At 45.1% G+C, this 16,052-nt stretch overlaps 1 protein-coding gene across 9 annotated transcripts in view; it reads right to left on the bottom strand.

Annotated features, from left to right (window-relative positions):
* The window catches only part of CAMTA1 (calmodulin binding transcription activator 1), a 242,706-nt gene that overhangs the window by 11,157 nt on the left and 215,497 nt on the right, over positions 1 to 16,052 (bottom strand). For 6 of the 9 annotated variants that reach the window (XM_074558612.1, XM_074558613.1, XM_074558618.1 and 3 more), the window contains 11 exons: positions 15,269 to 15,408; positions 14,389 to 14,585; positions 13,951 to 14,029; positions 12,849 to 13,164; positions 11,973 to 12,484; positions 10,663 to 10,850; positions 10,058 to 10,304; positions 8,907 to 8,978; positions 7,849 to 7,869; positions 4,926 to 5,119; positions 4,315 to 4,389 (listed from right to left, as the gene is read on the bottom strand). In XM_074558612.1, coding sequence (XP_074414713.1) covers positions 4,315 to 4,389; positions 4,926 to 5,119; positions 7,849 to 7,869; positions 8,907 to 8,978; positions 10,058 to 10,304; positions 10,663 to 10,850; positions 11,973 to 12,484; positions 12,849 to 13,164; positions 13,951 to 14,029; positions 14,389 to 14,585; positions 15,269 to 15,408 — 2,041 coding nt within the window. The remainder of the gene's footprint in view (positions 1 to 4,314; positions 4,390 to 4,925; positions 5,120 to 7,848; positions 7,870 to 8,906; positions 8,979 to 10,057; positions 10,305 to 10,662; positions 10,851 to 11,972; positions 12,485 to 12,848; positions 13,165 to 13,950; positions 14,030 to 14,388; positions 14,586 to 15,268; positions 15,409 to 16,052) is intronic. The other 3 variants (XM_074558614.1, XM_074558616.1, XM_074558617.1) reach the window with 2 other exon arrangements.

Here is a 16,052-nt window from a genome sequence, read left to right as displayed (position 1 = left end):
CTCCCCTGGCAGCATCACCCCTTTTCTATCTCATCCCAAATGCTACTCCACAGAAAACACTGCAGATCATAATCCCATCTTAGCAATGGTTTAGATATCTCCCAGAAGAACAAAAGTTTCCTACAAACCAGAGAAAGAACAGGGAATAGGAGGTTACCTTCCCAAAGCAAGCTGGCTGTACCATACACGAATTCAGCTCAGCAAATCCAAACCCATTGGAGCTCCTGGATTTCCTTGCAGCTCTAGATTTGTCACATCTGGGGATCACTAAGTAGGTGGAGCTTTTCCAAAATTACTAACTATGCAAAGCTTTGGTTCTGCCTCAGGACAGTGAGCCTGGGGGCAGCCGTTAGGGGCAAGCTCTGGGCTGGAATTTAGTCAATTTAGCTGACAGCTTTGGGCACCATGGGAAGATGAGTGAAGCTCTCCTGGGAAGCCAGGAAGTTTCTGTTTCATTCTTAATAAAAATAAACAACCCTTCTGTGACAGATCATGTTGATACCATGTTATGCTGATGCATGTTTTTCACCAGATTTTTGAGAATATGACAATAGATGGATAAATATGGGGGGTTTTGTTCAAAGTCAAAAGGAAACAATACATGTCTGACAGTCAGAATGACTCCTGCTGATGAATGATCCCTTATGTCTCCATGACATTCAGCTACTAGAGCTCCAGTATCTTCTCTAAGAGTGTATTCAACTAAAACTTACTGATTTTCATGGATTTTTTATGTATTTTCTGATTTTCATCAACATCTATGCATCCACTACTCAGAGCTCCAACTGCAGAACCTCTCATCAACTCTCCCAAAACACCTGAAATACCTTCTGGTCAGGCAACAAACATTAAATTCAGGAGATCAGATCCTCAAGGTGATCAAATCACATTTGAGATATTAAACCATTTTGCCAAAAAGTTACTAAACAAAATAGGACAAGAGGACCATTTAAGCTGTTCTGAATGCAAGCAGACAAACAGTTCTCATAATTGGCTTAAAGTAGACTTTGATTAATTTTAAACAGGATAAAATCCCACCAAGCAGACAGTTGCCTGGGGAAACCCTGAATAAATCTCACCTAAAGGCTATAGAATAAACTCTTGAGAGTAATTTTTTGGCTCAACAACAGAATTTGCTCATGGCTGAAGCCTAAGTTAAATTACTCAATTTTTCAAAGGCTGAGTTTCTGAACTTTAAGCATTTACTGCCTTCTCACTTAGCTCACTCTCTCACAACAGACTGCAACTGGCTTTTGCAGCCTCTTCCCGCAGCTCCATCAACTGGCAGAAATCTGTTACAAGATCCTGTTTGTTTGACATTCCTGTGCATGCTCTCTTTTCTCTCACTCCCTCAGATCTTCCAAAAATAGCTGTCATTTCTATCCCTTGCACTGACAAGGCACTGTGGTTTAAAAAGTAGCTCCACAGTGTCATTTTTATACCACAGAGCATTAACTAACATTAGGTACTAGCTGTTATGGCTCACCCCTGGATGTTCAGGAGCTTGGAGGGCTGAAGTGTTTCTTTCTGGAGATTGGGACTTTGTTAAATTCTTGTTTATAGCAGCAATGTGCTAATTTGGAATGATACAGGAGGAGACTGCAATGAGATTTCAACAAGCAGAAAGAGTGTGGGCTCTTAGCCCAAGCACCAGCCCATCCTCATCAGCTGTACCCTGTGAGTGTCACATGGAGAATGAAGGGATATAATTAGGAAGCTTACACAGAGGTGATCTGAAACTCACTTAGCATCCTAAGCTTTATTACTCTCTCCTTAGGAAGAGGTAAGCAAGAAAATCAAGCAGGGAGGAACAATGTTGTTATTGAGACACAAAGAAAATTCAGAAAGCTTGAGGAAGAGCAGGTGAGAAGGAAGCAATTTCACCTGGTACCCCAGTGTACCTGCACCACAAGGCAGCCAAGAGAGAGCTGCAGAGCCAGGTTTGGGAAGGAATGGAGGTGGGTGCCCTCACCAGGACATGGCTGTGCCAGGGCAAGCACAGGGATCTGCTCCTCAGGACAGGGAGCAAAGAAATGAACAGGTCAGTCTGAGTCAGCTGAGATACTGCAGCAAGTGAAGCTCTGTTCTATTGAGTAGATGATTTGTGTAATTTCCAGGATTATATTTTCCTTTACAGTTGTTTACACAAGCAAAAGGCTTCTGATCTGTCTTCAAAATCCTGTGTGGTAATAAAGCTCCAAGAACCTGGTTTGCACAGTGTTTGCCACTGACTGAGAGAGCAGAGGCACCAGATCCCTGTGGGGCTCCAGCAGCCACAGGAGCCCGAGGGTCTGTGAGACACTAAAAGAACACAGATGCAGCCCAAGTGTGCAGAGCATGAAGTGCACACTGTTGGAAACTTGGAAAATGGGGAATGAGACTCAAACCTGTCACATTTCTAAGCAGTTCTACAAATCTGCCAAATTTATGTATTTTTCAAGCAGATTCTGAATGCTGGTTTTGTTATTTTGCTAAGTCTTGCTTTCACTTTTAGCATTTACCAATGCCACAATGCTCCTGTTCTAATTAGTCAATTACTAGTAATAGTTACATTAAGACAATTTTAAACTCTTATGATTGCTTGGAGAAAACATGCAACCATGACCCTGTGATCATTTCTATTTCAGAAGGTAAAACAAGGCAGTTTTGAACCACTGTTAACATCTTCAGTGGAGACAAGTCACTTTTTCCTTTTGTTGCATCCTAGCCAAGAACCAGGATTGAGTTCCTGAGCAACCACAAGTGGTAACAAACATGGACATGGGACAGGACTGCACTGCTGCAGAACTTCCAGCACTGCACAGTGTGATGTTGACAGAGAATCCCCCCTGCTCCTGGATTTCTGTCTGGAACTCCCCAAGAGCTGAACCCCTCCTGCAGGGATGCCCAGATTGTGCTGCTGGAGAGAGACTGAGCCTGGGTGCAGATGAGCAGGGTCTCTCTGCAAAGGGAACAGGAGACACTGAGAAAGAGCAAGGCAATGAGCTGAAGTCAAGAACTGCTGGAATCAGGGGCAATTTAAGCCTTGCAGAATCTGTGTTACTCAACAGCTGGAGTCTGAACTGAGCCCTGCTGGGAGTGCATGGCACATCCTGGGTGCTGGTGGGACACTGGGGGTTCCACATGCCCTGGGCTGTGTCTGAGCTGGCTCTAAGAGCCTCTCAGGCTGACCCCAGAGACCCCATGGATGGAAACTTGGCACATGGTTCCCCCCTCAAGCAGATCTGAGAGGACACAGAAGTTCTGAACCTCCAGGACATGCTGCACAGCAAACACAACAAAACAACCACTTTGGTCTCTTCCATATGCCCTGCTGTAAAGGGAAGCCACTTGTGCTTCTTCATCAATGACTGTGGCTGTTTGGAATCAGCCTGGGAACTACAAAGCCCTCTTTGTTGTCCACACATGTTAATTCCCACTGAACCTGCAGGTAAGATGTACTTCCACAGCATGAGCCACACTGACTTCCTAACAAAGTGAAGCTTTGAAATCCTGCAATAAGGACCGAGTCTGTTTCTAAAATCAGGAGTCTACCATATGCCTCTAAGAGCTCTCCTTCTTAAATGTCACTGGACTGAACTAAACATGCTTCAAAATGCATCAGGTGTGACCTGAGTGGATGAAATGCATGGGTAGTGAGGATGGAGGGGGCAGAGTCAGAAATTCAGGATTCACCACTGTCTAGGCAAAGTCCCAGTTTGCAACTTGATCATGTAGGGGATCCTTTCAGCTAAAACCCACAGCAAACACCCTGCTGGTGTGGCAGTGCTGCCACAGGGGAGCACTCTGGCAAGCCTGTGCTGCTCCCATGCTGGTTCATTTTTGTGGCTGACGTGAACAAACCTGTGCTGCTCTTCTGCCACATCCCATCTGCCCACACTGAAGAGAACACACACTGGAGGAGAGCCAACCAAACGATTCTGTGTCCAAACTAAAGGCATTTCCAGCACACACCAGTTGTCATCACTTTTTGCACTTTCCCACATACCCTGAATGCTTTGGGCGGCACTCAGAAGCTGTAGCTATGATTTAAAACAAGCTTTGTTTTAGACTTTCTCAAGTCCAGCTTTTAAAGTCAAACAACCTGGGCTGTTCTACATTATAAGCAATGGAGCTGTACTCAATCCTCTTTCAGCAACAGTACTAAATAAAAAATTTCATTTTTTACAGCAGATCATGGAAACAGCTCAGCTTTGTTCTTTGAGATCTGTAGTGAGCTGGTTCTATTATATTTACATTGCACTCATTGCAGACACACTTGGGTATTGTCACAGTGCTCTAAGGAAGGGCAGATACCAAAAGACAGTGTCATACCTGTGGCGGCAGCGTCGTAAAAACCGCATAATCTTGCGAGCAGCTTGATCCTGCTTCTTGGTAAGCAGACTGCTTCTAAACACAAAAAACCCCAACACTGAAGTGCAGGCAAAACTGGGGAGAACACTACTAAATGCAAGAATAATTATCCTACAAACTGTGGCAGTGTTTGAGGGTCCCCAGGATGAGGGAAGAGATGAGAATCTGGACTCCGTGTTTCAGAAGGCTGATTTATTATTTTATGATATATATTATATTAAAAGAAAATTATATACTAAAACTATACAAAAGAAAGGAGACATCAGAAGGCTAACAAAGAATGAATAATAAAACCTTGTGACTGCTCACAGCCTCGACAGCTGGCTGTTATTGGTCATCAAGTAAAAACAATTCACATGCTGGGTAAACAACTCTCCAAATCACATTCCAAAGTACCAAAACATGGAGAAGCTGAAGCTTCCCAGCTTCTCAGGAGAAAAGATCCTGGCAAAAGGATTTTTCTATAATATGTCAGTGCCAACAAACCACAGTGCATTTCCCACTGGCCTTTGTGAAGCACAGCACCAAAGCAAGACACAAAGATGCCAAGAGCATCCTCAGCCGGGGCTCACCTGAGTTTCTGCTGCACGATGGTGGCTGCCCGGCGGTTCTGCCTCCTCTTGCCGCACTCCTTGTAGCTGCGGTAGTACTGCTGGATCAGCAGCGCCGCCCGGCGGCTCTGCTGGAACTTCTTCTGCTCGTAGTAACTTCGGAATTTGCTCTGGATAAGAATGGCAGCTTGCGTCATCTTTTTATAAAGTGCATACTACAACAGAAACAGAGAGAAGCTGAGGCATCCCAGTAGGAGCAGAAAGAAGCAGGTTCCTACAGCTAAAGACTCCTGAGCTACTAAAATGTGATGAGAAGTTAATGAGTTATCTATTCCCTGGCTGGGAATGGTGTAAAAAACGGTGACAGGAAACTGGAAACTGTGAGATTAGGGGCAGAACTTAGTCTGCACCAAGAAAACAGCTATCTGTCTTTCTGCCTGTGGAATAGTTTGACTGGACTCATGGAATCACAGAATAGTTTGCACTGGGAAGAATCTTTAAAGGTCATCTAGTCCAACCACCCAATGTGAACAGGGACATCTTCAAGGATATCAGGTGCTCAGAGCCCCATCCAGCCTGCTCCCATCCAGCAGGACCAAAAAGAAGCAGGTTACTACAGTGAAATACTCTTGAGCCACTAAAATGTGATGAGAAGTTAATGAAGTATCTATTCCTATAAGAAAATGGTGACAGCAAACTGGAACAGCTTTAAGATTAGGGGCAGAACTTAGTCTGCACCAAGAAAACAGCTATCTGTTTTTCTGCCTGTGGAGTAGTTTAATGGATTAATGGAATCATAGAATAGTTTGCACTGGGAGGAATCTTTAAAGATCATCTAGTCCAACCTCCCAACATGAACAGGGACATTTTCAAGGAGATCAGGCTGCTCAGAGCCCCATCCAGCCTGTTCCTGAACGTCTCCAGGGACAGGGCATCCGCCACATCTCTGGGCAACTTGTGCCAGTGACTCACCAGTCCCATTATAAAATCTTTCTTCCTTGTATCTAATCTAATTCCTCCCCTTTTTAGTCTGAAACTATTCCCACTTGTCCTATTGCACCAAATGTCTGTCCCCATCTTAAAAACCAAACCCCAACAAACCCCCAAAACCACAACAGTTGTAAGTCTAATACTGAGCCTAAGACACAGGCAAAACAAAATCTCATTAGAAATCTGTAACAAGCATCCAATGAACTCACAAATTTGCATGAGCAGTCACACACTATCCAAATTCCATCTAGCACTGTGATTATTATTATTTCTAGCCCAGTGACTCCCAGTAAAGCAGGCACAAACTCTTAAAAAGAAAATCTTTCTTCTACATCCTTTTCCTCTGACAGCATGCAAGGTGATGACCACTTAACAGAAACCATGTGCATTCATGAATATTTTAAAGTCCTTTTTAAGATGGAAAAGAAGAATTATGTATAGAAGTTGCATTTATGCTACTATAACAGAGGTTTTCAGTGTCTGCTGATCTTATTTTCTAAGTTTAAATAGTTTTAATACTTTCAAAACTGATGTGTCTATTGTTCCTAGATATTTTATCAGCTTTAATTTCTGCTCACTTTATCAGACAGATGAGTAGCAGCTACTGCCCTGTACAGGGCAATGTCCTAACATTTCTCAGTATTTTCCACTCTACTGGGAAAAAAAAGCCCAAAAGCAAACAAACAACCCTCCCAATATAACCCCAAAGCAAAAAACCCTCCAATATCATCACAAACAACCTTTTACCAAATTTCACTTTTTGGAATTGAAGCAGTCATTAGGAGCAGTTATATTTTGCCATTATTAATTTCTATTTTTTTTGCTGTTTCCTTCTTTTTTCTTTTTAATGTTTTTAATTAATGGATCAGATTGTGATTTAAAATTTGCTGTTTTAAACAAGTCCACCCATGGGCTAGTAATGATTTTCCTTCAAAGTGTTAGCCCAGATAGGACCTCTGTGGCTGAGTTAGAAACCCCTGAACAGAAGGGTTCAAATACAAAACCATGCCATGAGCTGTGACTGCTCCAATGCAGTCACAAACCTTCACTGCTCAGTGCAGTCACAGATCAGAGGAATAAGGCACAGGAAAGAGAAATCAGCAGTCACTGCACAGACCAGACCCCACCATGTCTGCAGCTCTAAGCCCTGAGTAGCTGCACCCTGTCCTCCTCTTGTTCTCTTCTTCTCTCTGGGAAAGGGATCAGTGGAGATGTCACCTGAGCTCCTCCCCAAAGAGGAAAGCCTTGGGGAGCTCAGTGCCCAGAGCTCAGCTCTGAGCTGACCCAAACCCACAGGGCATGGGGAGCTGTGGATGGAACATCACCCCAGGGACACATTCTCTCCAGGAAAAGCACACCTTGCCTCCTGCTAGCCCTGAGAAAAGCTCATTTGACTCTAGAATCTGACCAGATCAAGGTGTTGCACAGCTGGGAAATCCATCTTTCCAGGAGAGAATTACTGACTGTGAGCAGTTTAACAGTGGCACCAACAACTGTGCCTCCAGCAAGAGCAGCAACGTACTGAGATGCTGGTTTTAGGAACTCAGCATGCAGGTATTTCAAAGATGAATGGTCTAAATACTTCAGCAGGCAAGCAGAATGCAGAGGACACTGGCTGACAGGTGGGATAAATGTTCTGTGCCCCCCAAATGCCAAGGTGACCAAGTGACAGCTGATCAGGAGCACTAAAGCCTGTCCTCTGGAAACTGCTGCAAATCCCTCCCAGCAGCTCAGCCCATCCCTGCTCATGGGAACTGATGCAACTGTGGCACAGCAGTCCTTACAAAACTCCCAGAAAGTCTGGTTTGTCACTGATTTCTCAACCACAGGCATTTATTAGTGGATGCTATTAAAAGGTTTCTCCAAAATGCCAGGTTCTCCTTGTTTATACTGAGTGTGACAATTAGTGACCCAGAGGGAACTGTTTCCAAAAGAGTGTTTGTATTTGTATTACCTTCAAGGCTATCCAAGTAAGCTTGGGGAGAAACAGAAAAATACATAGTTAATGTTAGTTCTGCAAATAAAAATGCAAAACAAACCAAAAGACCCAAACAATCTTCTTGCAGAAAGAAGTGATTCCAGGATCCAAGACAAAGCAATTTTCAAGCAGTTTTTGAATGGAATTAAGCTTCCCTACTACAGGAAGCATCACTCCAGAATGAAAGCCATGTGATGGGTTGGATGTGAACCCCAATGCAGTCACCTAACACTAGAAAGACTTCCCAAATAAATGTTTTTGAGGGTTGTAAAAGAGCATGAGTGTCTTGCCTCACTTTCTGTTACCATGCTGCCAGGCATTAGACAGATTGTGTCTAGCAGGGTAAAAAGTGTGAAGAAGAATGTGGGCTCTAGTCCTCACCAAAAAAAACCAGAAAACCAAACCAAAAAACCTCCAAAATGAAACAAAACAAAAAACCCAAACCAACCAAACAAAAAAAACCCACCAAAAAACAACAACAACAAAAAAAACTAACCAAAAATCAAAAAGGAAAGGTATCTTCTTTTTCTGGGGTTGAGAACTCAGCCTGAAAACATGTCTCCAACCAGAGTCTGGAGAACAGTCTCAGTCCTGGAAAAACTTGCATCAACCTACAACATGTGACTTCCCATAGTTTAAAAGTTTAGTATGTGCAAAATAAAACAACCTATTTTTCATCTTCACCTTTATCAAAGGCAAAACCAACTTCAATTTCACAATGAAATTTGGCAAGCAACTAGTCAGAGAATCCTCAGGCTGTAGCATGCACAAAGGCCAATATGGAATACATCACAGCCCTCCACCTCACAGCAAAACCACAGGCATCATCACAAACAAATTTAAGGATTCCCTCCAAAACTAAGAATCAGAACACAAATCTTCTTCCCTTTTCAATTTTGCCTGAGCAAGGTATTTAATTACTGCATGCTGAAAAGCACAGGAGAGGAACAGTGGGACAATGGCCACTGTTGGGGTGGGCAGGGGTGCATTCATGGCACTTACATGAGTTAATAAGATTTTACTTTCTTGATTACCTGTTTGTACTTTCGGTAGCAGCGCTGAATAACAGCAGCAGCCACCTCCTGCTGTTCCCGGAGAGGACGACCCTGTGGGGACAGAGGAAGGAGCAGCATCAGGCAGAGTGCACCAAAACCCAGCACAGGTGACCTGGCTCCCATCTGCTTGCAGGGAAAACCTCTCCTGTCAACCCTGCCTGCTCCAACTCAGGCCTAGGCATCTCCTGGAGATGCCTCTGCTGTCAACTCATGTAAGGAATAAACCTTCAAAATGCCTCTTTACACCATATATGTAAACTAAGCCGAAGCTCTGGGATACTGTAGGAATTCAGGACATCCCTCTGGCTGTCCTGGGGGCTCAGAGACCCTGGCACAGAACCCAAGACACCTGTGTTTTTGATTATGACCCATGGAGCAAATTACCACCCTTATATGAGGATCTGCAAGCCACAAAAGTCTAAGTAGAATAATAATCCATTTGTCACGGGGTGAAAAAATAGATTTTTTGGGGTTTTTAGAATTGGGGTTCAGGGGGCAAGATGGAGGAATCTGGGCATGTCCAGCCTTTCTCCTTCTTCTTCTTGGCCTCCATCTTCTGCTGTGATGTTGGCACTTTTAGATGGGTTTAGAGTAGAAGCTCACTGTCTAACATAGGTGATAGGTATTGGGAAGTTATGGTAAATAGTGTACACGTAGTTTTTAATATAAAAAGATAACACTGCCTGGGGGCAGGCAGAGTGCCTCTGTCTGTCCTGCTGAGCAGACCTTGGCAGGCCAGGAGAAAGAATTTTATAAATAAGAAATAATAAACAACCTTGAGAATGAGAACTGAAGAGTTCTGACTCCTTCTCTGACTGCTGGGCTGGCAAAAGAGACTTTCTAACCTCTCTCAGGGTCACTCTGAGCAGCTGAAGTCCCAAGAGGGTACTCTACATTTTGAGGATGTGCTTTGTGAGGGCTGCTCTACCACAGCATGGCATGGCATGCACTTCCTACACAGTACTTGTTGGGCAAACATCAACAAGCAAATGTCAGAAGCATTGAAAAGGTTATGATAGAAACTGTATTTTTGTCCCTGGAGTAGATATTACCCACATTTTGGTTTGTAACAAATTATACTCTCTCTCACACCCCCATCAAGGAAGACACTGGACGTTTGAGCCACATACCTTGTATTTCCTGAATACTGTCTGGACGAGTTTGGCAGCTTCATAAAGTTCTCTCTGCTCATGATCAGACAGAGTTAACTGTGCAAACTCATTTTCTACCTTCTCGCTGGTGGATGCACTCAGAAATTCAGACCAGTCTGCTGCCGAGGGAAGGCTGGGTTTCTCAAAAGCTATTTCACTGATTGGAGAGCCTGCAGGGCTCAAGCTGGTGTTCGAAGAAGGGGTCAGGGGTTCACTATACAGACTTCTGAAATACCAATCACAGTAGGAATTATTGGCTTACAAAGCACTTGGGTTTGCATCACAGATAAGGACAACAACATTTCTGAGTTCAAGACAGAAGTTTATGCTCCTGTCTCTCTCTCCAAGCAACATCCCACACCTCTGAGCCTGCCTATCCTGCACTGCACAGATGTGGTGCTGGAGTGAAAACTCCATTCCATGAATTTGTAACTGTGTTGGCAACAATACATCTGAGCACAAGAGTGTGCCAGTAAGGCCAGAGCTGAGCCTCACTGAGAACTGGCACCTGCAGGCTGAAGAGGCAGAACATGCTGCCCAGTGCTCACACCACACCAAAACCCAACCTCAGAGCTCTCACTGACCTGATCTGTGCAGCACTGGGCAAGTGATCAACATCAGCAAGGTAACTGGCCAGCCAGCTCATGGTGGTGCTCATGGCAGCACTGTCTGTCCTCTCCACCAGCAGCGACTCCATTGGCACAAAATTCTCTCGCTTGATCCTGTCAGGCGTAGCTTCAATGATGTGCTCTGCAAGTGTCATCATGTTCACCTGCCAAGGGGGAAGGAACAGCAAACTTTAGCTGCTTGGAAGAAGGTGCCTTGTGCTTCCATGTTACAGCCCAGCCTTAGACACAATTCCCCATTTTGCCCAAACCTACTGTTTGTTAATGAATTTCACTCCACTGTTGAAACAAGTGCTCATTTGATTTTCTGATTCTTCAGACCAAGCACTGCAGGGTTTCATATTCTCTGGACCTCTTTTTCCTTTTATGGGGAGCCCAAAAGATCTGGAGAAAGGTTTCTGGGCCCTCCCTCTACAGCTGTCACTGCTATGTTATTTCCAAAAGAAATGTGACTTTGCCACCCTTGCTGAGACGTGCAGTAGAGCATACCAGGACAACGAAGGCACATCAAGAGAAGTTAAAAATCTTGGGACAAAACATTGTCAGGAACCCCTCTGAATGGTATCCCTCAGCTCAGCAAGTTTCACAGGAATTTTCAACTCAGAATAAAAACTCTTTTTGTTTTGCAATGCTCTGCTTCACCCACGTTACACCAGCCAGAAAACAACCAGAGATGCCAAGGCAGAACAGGTAAGGCTGTGTTCCCATTACCCATTTGCTCAGACAATCACAGTATCTTTCTCCCTGTGACTACATCTGATATATCTCTCCTGCTTCTGTTATATTTTTATTTCCTCTATTTCATACCTAGTGGGATTCTTCCTCCCAAACCCACTGTCTCTTCCACTCTCCACTCTCTCCTACCTCCTTCCCTCTGAAGTGCAGAGGCCAGACCTGTAACCACAGCACTACCTCTCTCACATTGTCTTTATAAGGACTTCTGCCCAGTTCCCACACGACTATTGGGCCACCTGAGTCACATGCACTGCTGTGATCAGGCTCTGCTTTCTCCTTTTTCCTTGCATGTCTGCAAACCATTTTGTGCATTCTGTATGCTGTTGAAGTGTACAACCCTAAATGCTAACCATTAGCCTTTATATCTGCACTGAAATTGGAAGAGAGTACATTGACTGTGTGACCACCTCCCTTCCTCAAAGCACAATTCAGAGTCTCTAGAGACCTCCATGGGAGTTTCTCATGGTCAGGATCCTCTGTGCAGCCTCCATGCTGTATGAGACTGCTGATCCTGGATCTGTGGGTGTGTTTACCTGCAGTTCATCCATGTGGTGTAAACAGTCCTCATCCCCTGTGCTGTCCCTGTAGGACAAGAGTTCTGCATCCACCATCTCCCTGTCGGCCATCATCAACACATTCATCTGCTCCCGCTGGCGGAGCCGATGGGCCACGGCCTCCTTCCCCTTCTGGCTCCCTGCCACCTGCACTGCAGACACACCAATATAAATGTCTTTTGGGTTCCATTTGATGCCTGCTTGGCTGCCAGAGCCCCGGTACCCAGTAACTTCTGGGATGTGCTGGGAGAGCTCCCGGCCATAGTCCCTCAGCCCTTCACTGGGGCTGATTGTCTCAGTGGAGGATTGCTTGGAGCTGGAGTTCTGCTTCCTAATGCTTGGCTGTTCCAGGCTCAGTGCAGTGGAAAGCAGCTTCTCTTGCCGGGCTTGAAAATACTCAGGGCTCAGCTTATGCTTTTTGGGTGCAGGGTAATCTTTCTGAGTCTCACTGCTGTAATAGCTGGAAGGTTCTGATCTTGGCCGCCTCAGCTCTGTAAACAAACAGATCAGTGGTCAAAACTAAACATGCAACTCACGACTGCTATAGGAACATCATCAGCTTCTGCCTCAGGCCAAAGTTTGTGCTGTGCTCTATGAACACCTGACAGGATGTGCAAAGGGAGTAACAACCACCCAGGGAGGATACTGTCTCAGCCACTCCTAAGATACACAAGCATTTCCAAAGCAGGCATTCACTCCTCCTGATGCTTATGCAAGGGTATGTAGCACCAGAAAATAATTAATCATGGACAGCAAGGCTACAGGTAGAACCTGCAGCCCAGGTGAGCTCCTTGTCCCCACATTTTCACACCTTAAATGTCAGCAAAATGGAGCACACCCTCCAGAATGCTTTACCTGTGTTTGTACTCGAAATCACTGTGACTCCCTTCTGAGGCTCCTGAGAGGCAGCAAGCTCACTCTGCCACTGGGACACCCAGCTCTCTGTGTTGGAGTCTGTGCTCGAGGGGCACTGAATCCTGGGGTTCTGCCCAAGCTGAGTTTGCTCATCTCTCTGCAGCTGCTCCAAGCACTCTGCCAGCTTGACGTGGCCCCGGGAGCGAGCGATGGCCAGGGGCAGCCTGCCCAGGGAGTCGGGGATGGAGATGGCGCGGCGGTCCCACTTGTACAGCACCACTGCTGCATCCATGTGGCCCAGGGCACAGGCCCACATCTAAAGAAGAAAAGGTAACTGACCCACTGGAGACCTGCCTTCTCCTGTCTTGTTAATCCCAGCTCAAGGAAAAACTCTTCTGATAGACAAAACCATGACATGCTCAAGGGCAGCAGATCATGTTTATCAATGTCCAAACCCAACAAAACCAACCCAACATAGGGGACTGAATACATCCTATTCTCTTCTATAACAGAGAAACCTCCAAATAAAGCTGACAGTTTGGTTTCTTCTGTTTTGGGTTTTTTTAGTGACATTGACATCACTGCAGAGACAGTGAGATCTTTATACACAAAGGAATCTGAGGTCAGGAACATGCAGTCAGGACCAAAGGTTGGAAACCATAAAATCAATACTGAGTTGTAAATTGGCAGTTCTGGTTCCATTTGTTCTGGCTTTTTGCTTGTTTTAGTCCTCAGTCATGATTCATGACTCCAGAGACCAAGACAGTTTATAACTTTACAACCTCTACAGTTAAACAGTCACAGAGGACAATGTGAAAGAAGGCATGTAAAGTCCTTTTCACACCCTGATAGTGGAGACTAGATTCTATGTAAAACACTAACCAGAACTGTCTCCTTTCCTCATGTTTCTCAATGACAAAGTTTTGTTTTGTGTGCCCTCTCTCAACAAAATGCCAGGAAGCTGGCAGCACTATTCCTTACCATTTACACAGCAGGAACATCCACTCTACAGACAGTGCAACGCTTCAGGAAAATGACACATCATAAAGAACTCCCCAAAGTGCTCTCAGACTCTCTCAGAAGTTTCAGACCCTGCTCTTACCAGAGGAGTGCAGGAGAAATGATCCACATTCAAAGGGTCAACTTCCAGCTCCAGATCAATGCTGTCTGCATGTTTGGTGCTGCAGGGGAAACAAGAGAAGGAAAGATGCTCTGTAACCATGTCAGAATCGTTGTCTAAGCACAGATTTATTCAAAGCTCTGTACCACAGAGAAGAGGTCACACACATGTATTTACTACATGACCACAACAGGTGTATTTACTACAGACAGTGCCCCCACCACAGGCATGGAGAGCACAATAGATCCAGCAGCTCTCAAGAGACAGAGAGGTCAAGAGGTCCCATCAGATCAGGGCACGGGAACAAGTTCAAGGGCATGGTTCTTTGTACAAGACACCCAGAAATGTGGACTGAGCAGAGTTTATAAATGCTCCTGCCATGCCTGTGCTGACAGCCCAGAGTCCAAGGCTGGGTCTTACCGCCACTTGATGAGGGTCTGGATGAGGGTAGCATAGCCCTGGGCAGCAGCCAGATGGAGCAGGGTCATTCCTCGGAAAGTCTTTGAGTGGATCAAGTGTTTGGACTTCGCCCAGCACGCGCGACTCATCATCTTCTCACACACCACCACCACACGGCTCTCAAAGCAGCTGCCCAGGGTCCCAGTCCCAGAAACGCACTGGAACACCACACACATCCCAGTTAACCACGGAGAGGAATGGGAATGTGCCTCTCATTGACTGAGTGACAAAACTATCCTTTGTCCCCTCAAAAAGAAGCCCAGAAGTTTCTCTCCTCGATTAGGTGAAAAAGACACCTCATAAGACCTTGGAGACTTCACCTCAAACTTAATTAGAAGCCAAAAAGTCCCACCTAAGGAATTTACTAGAAATTCCACCTAAGCAATTTACTAGAAATAGAAGAGAACAAAGAAACTAATGCTTTTGTGAAGTGTTTTATCAGGAGCAAGAACCTCTTGCATGTAGTTCGGTTTTTCTCTGTTTGTTATTTTGCCTTTTATTAAACCTTGTTGTTTCCAACACTGCAACAGGAGCCATCCTGCTGATTTTATGCCTCCAAAAGTAGCTGAGCTATCTTAGGTGAGTAAAAGACCTCCAAGAGCTTGAGACCTAGCTCAAAGAAGCTCCTATTACTGAAAGGAGCCGCAGCTTTCCCTGAACACGCAGCCTTCCTCTTCTACAAGTACTGAAACAGTAGCAAATGCGACCAAAAACCAGCTGCTGTTAGACACCCACAAACCAGACTTGTCACTTAGGACAAACTATAACCCTTTCCAAACCCCACAAAAAAACCTCTGGTAAGAAAGCATAAAGCTGGGTCTGGACACTGAAGGGTTCATACCTGCACCTGTGTTCCACTGTTCCCATTCCCATTGCTCCCGCCTCCCACTCCTTGTTTGTGTTGCTGGGAGCCTGTCATTTCAGCCATTCTCCTCTCCATCTGCTCCAGTCGCTCCAGTATGGACATCCTGAACTGGTTATCTGGGTTGGAGAAAGCCACAGTAAGGACATTTCCATGGAAAGGAAGCTCAAGTCACAAAAAGCTATTCTGGAAGTGATAGAGGAGGTTTGCTCTGCTTGGAAGTGCACACACACACTTGCTCTTCATCCTCTTCCACCTCCTGCAGCAACCCTCTGACTGCAATTCCAGAGAACTTCCTTGCAGAAACAGACAGAAAAATGAAAAATGAGGGTAGAGGACAAATCCCTTTCCCTGTGAGTCCAGCTGTAGGCACACAATACTAGGGGTAATGCAATGTCTTTCAAAACACAAACTCTAAGCAAATATCCCCATTCACTGAGCATTTCAGTAAGATCACATCTGCCATTTTAGAGTCAACCCTTCTTTATAACAGTCCTGAATTCAGCTTGGCCTGCCTCCTGGAATCATGCAATAATGGTATCTGGAAGAAAAAGTCTCCACTGCTTCCTTCTGTGCTTAGGAAAAGGAGCCTTTAACAGGGCATTTTCTCCTTCCCTGGCAGGTTCCCTTTCTTGGAAAACAGCTTCAGCCAAGTGCCAGAAACAGAACCACCACAATTTGGAGTATGGGCACTGACAATCCTGTAACACCACTCAAACTCTGGAGCCCTCTGGTCCCTGCAGAAATCTGTGTTACTGATTTT

This window comes from Zonotrichia albicollis, chromosome 25 (assembly GCF_047830755.1).
Source record: "Zonotrichia albicollis isolate bZonAlb1 chromosome 25, bZonAlb1.hap1, whole genome shotgun sequence".
NCBI lineage: Eukaryota > Metazoa > Chordata > Aves > Passeriformes > Passerellidae > Zonotrichia > Zonotrichia albicollis.
Note: the sequence above shows the minus strand (reverse complement) of the source record. Positions and strands in the feature narration are given on the sequence as shown.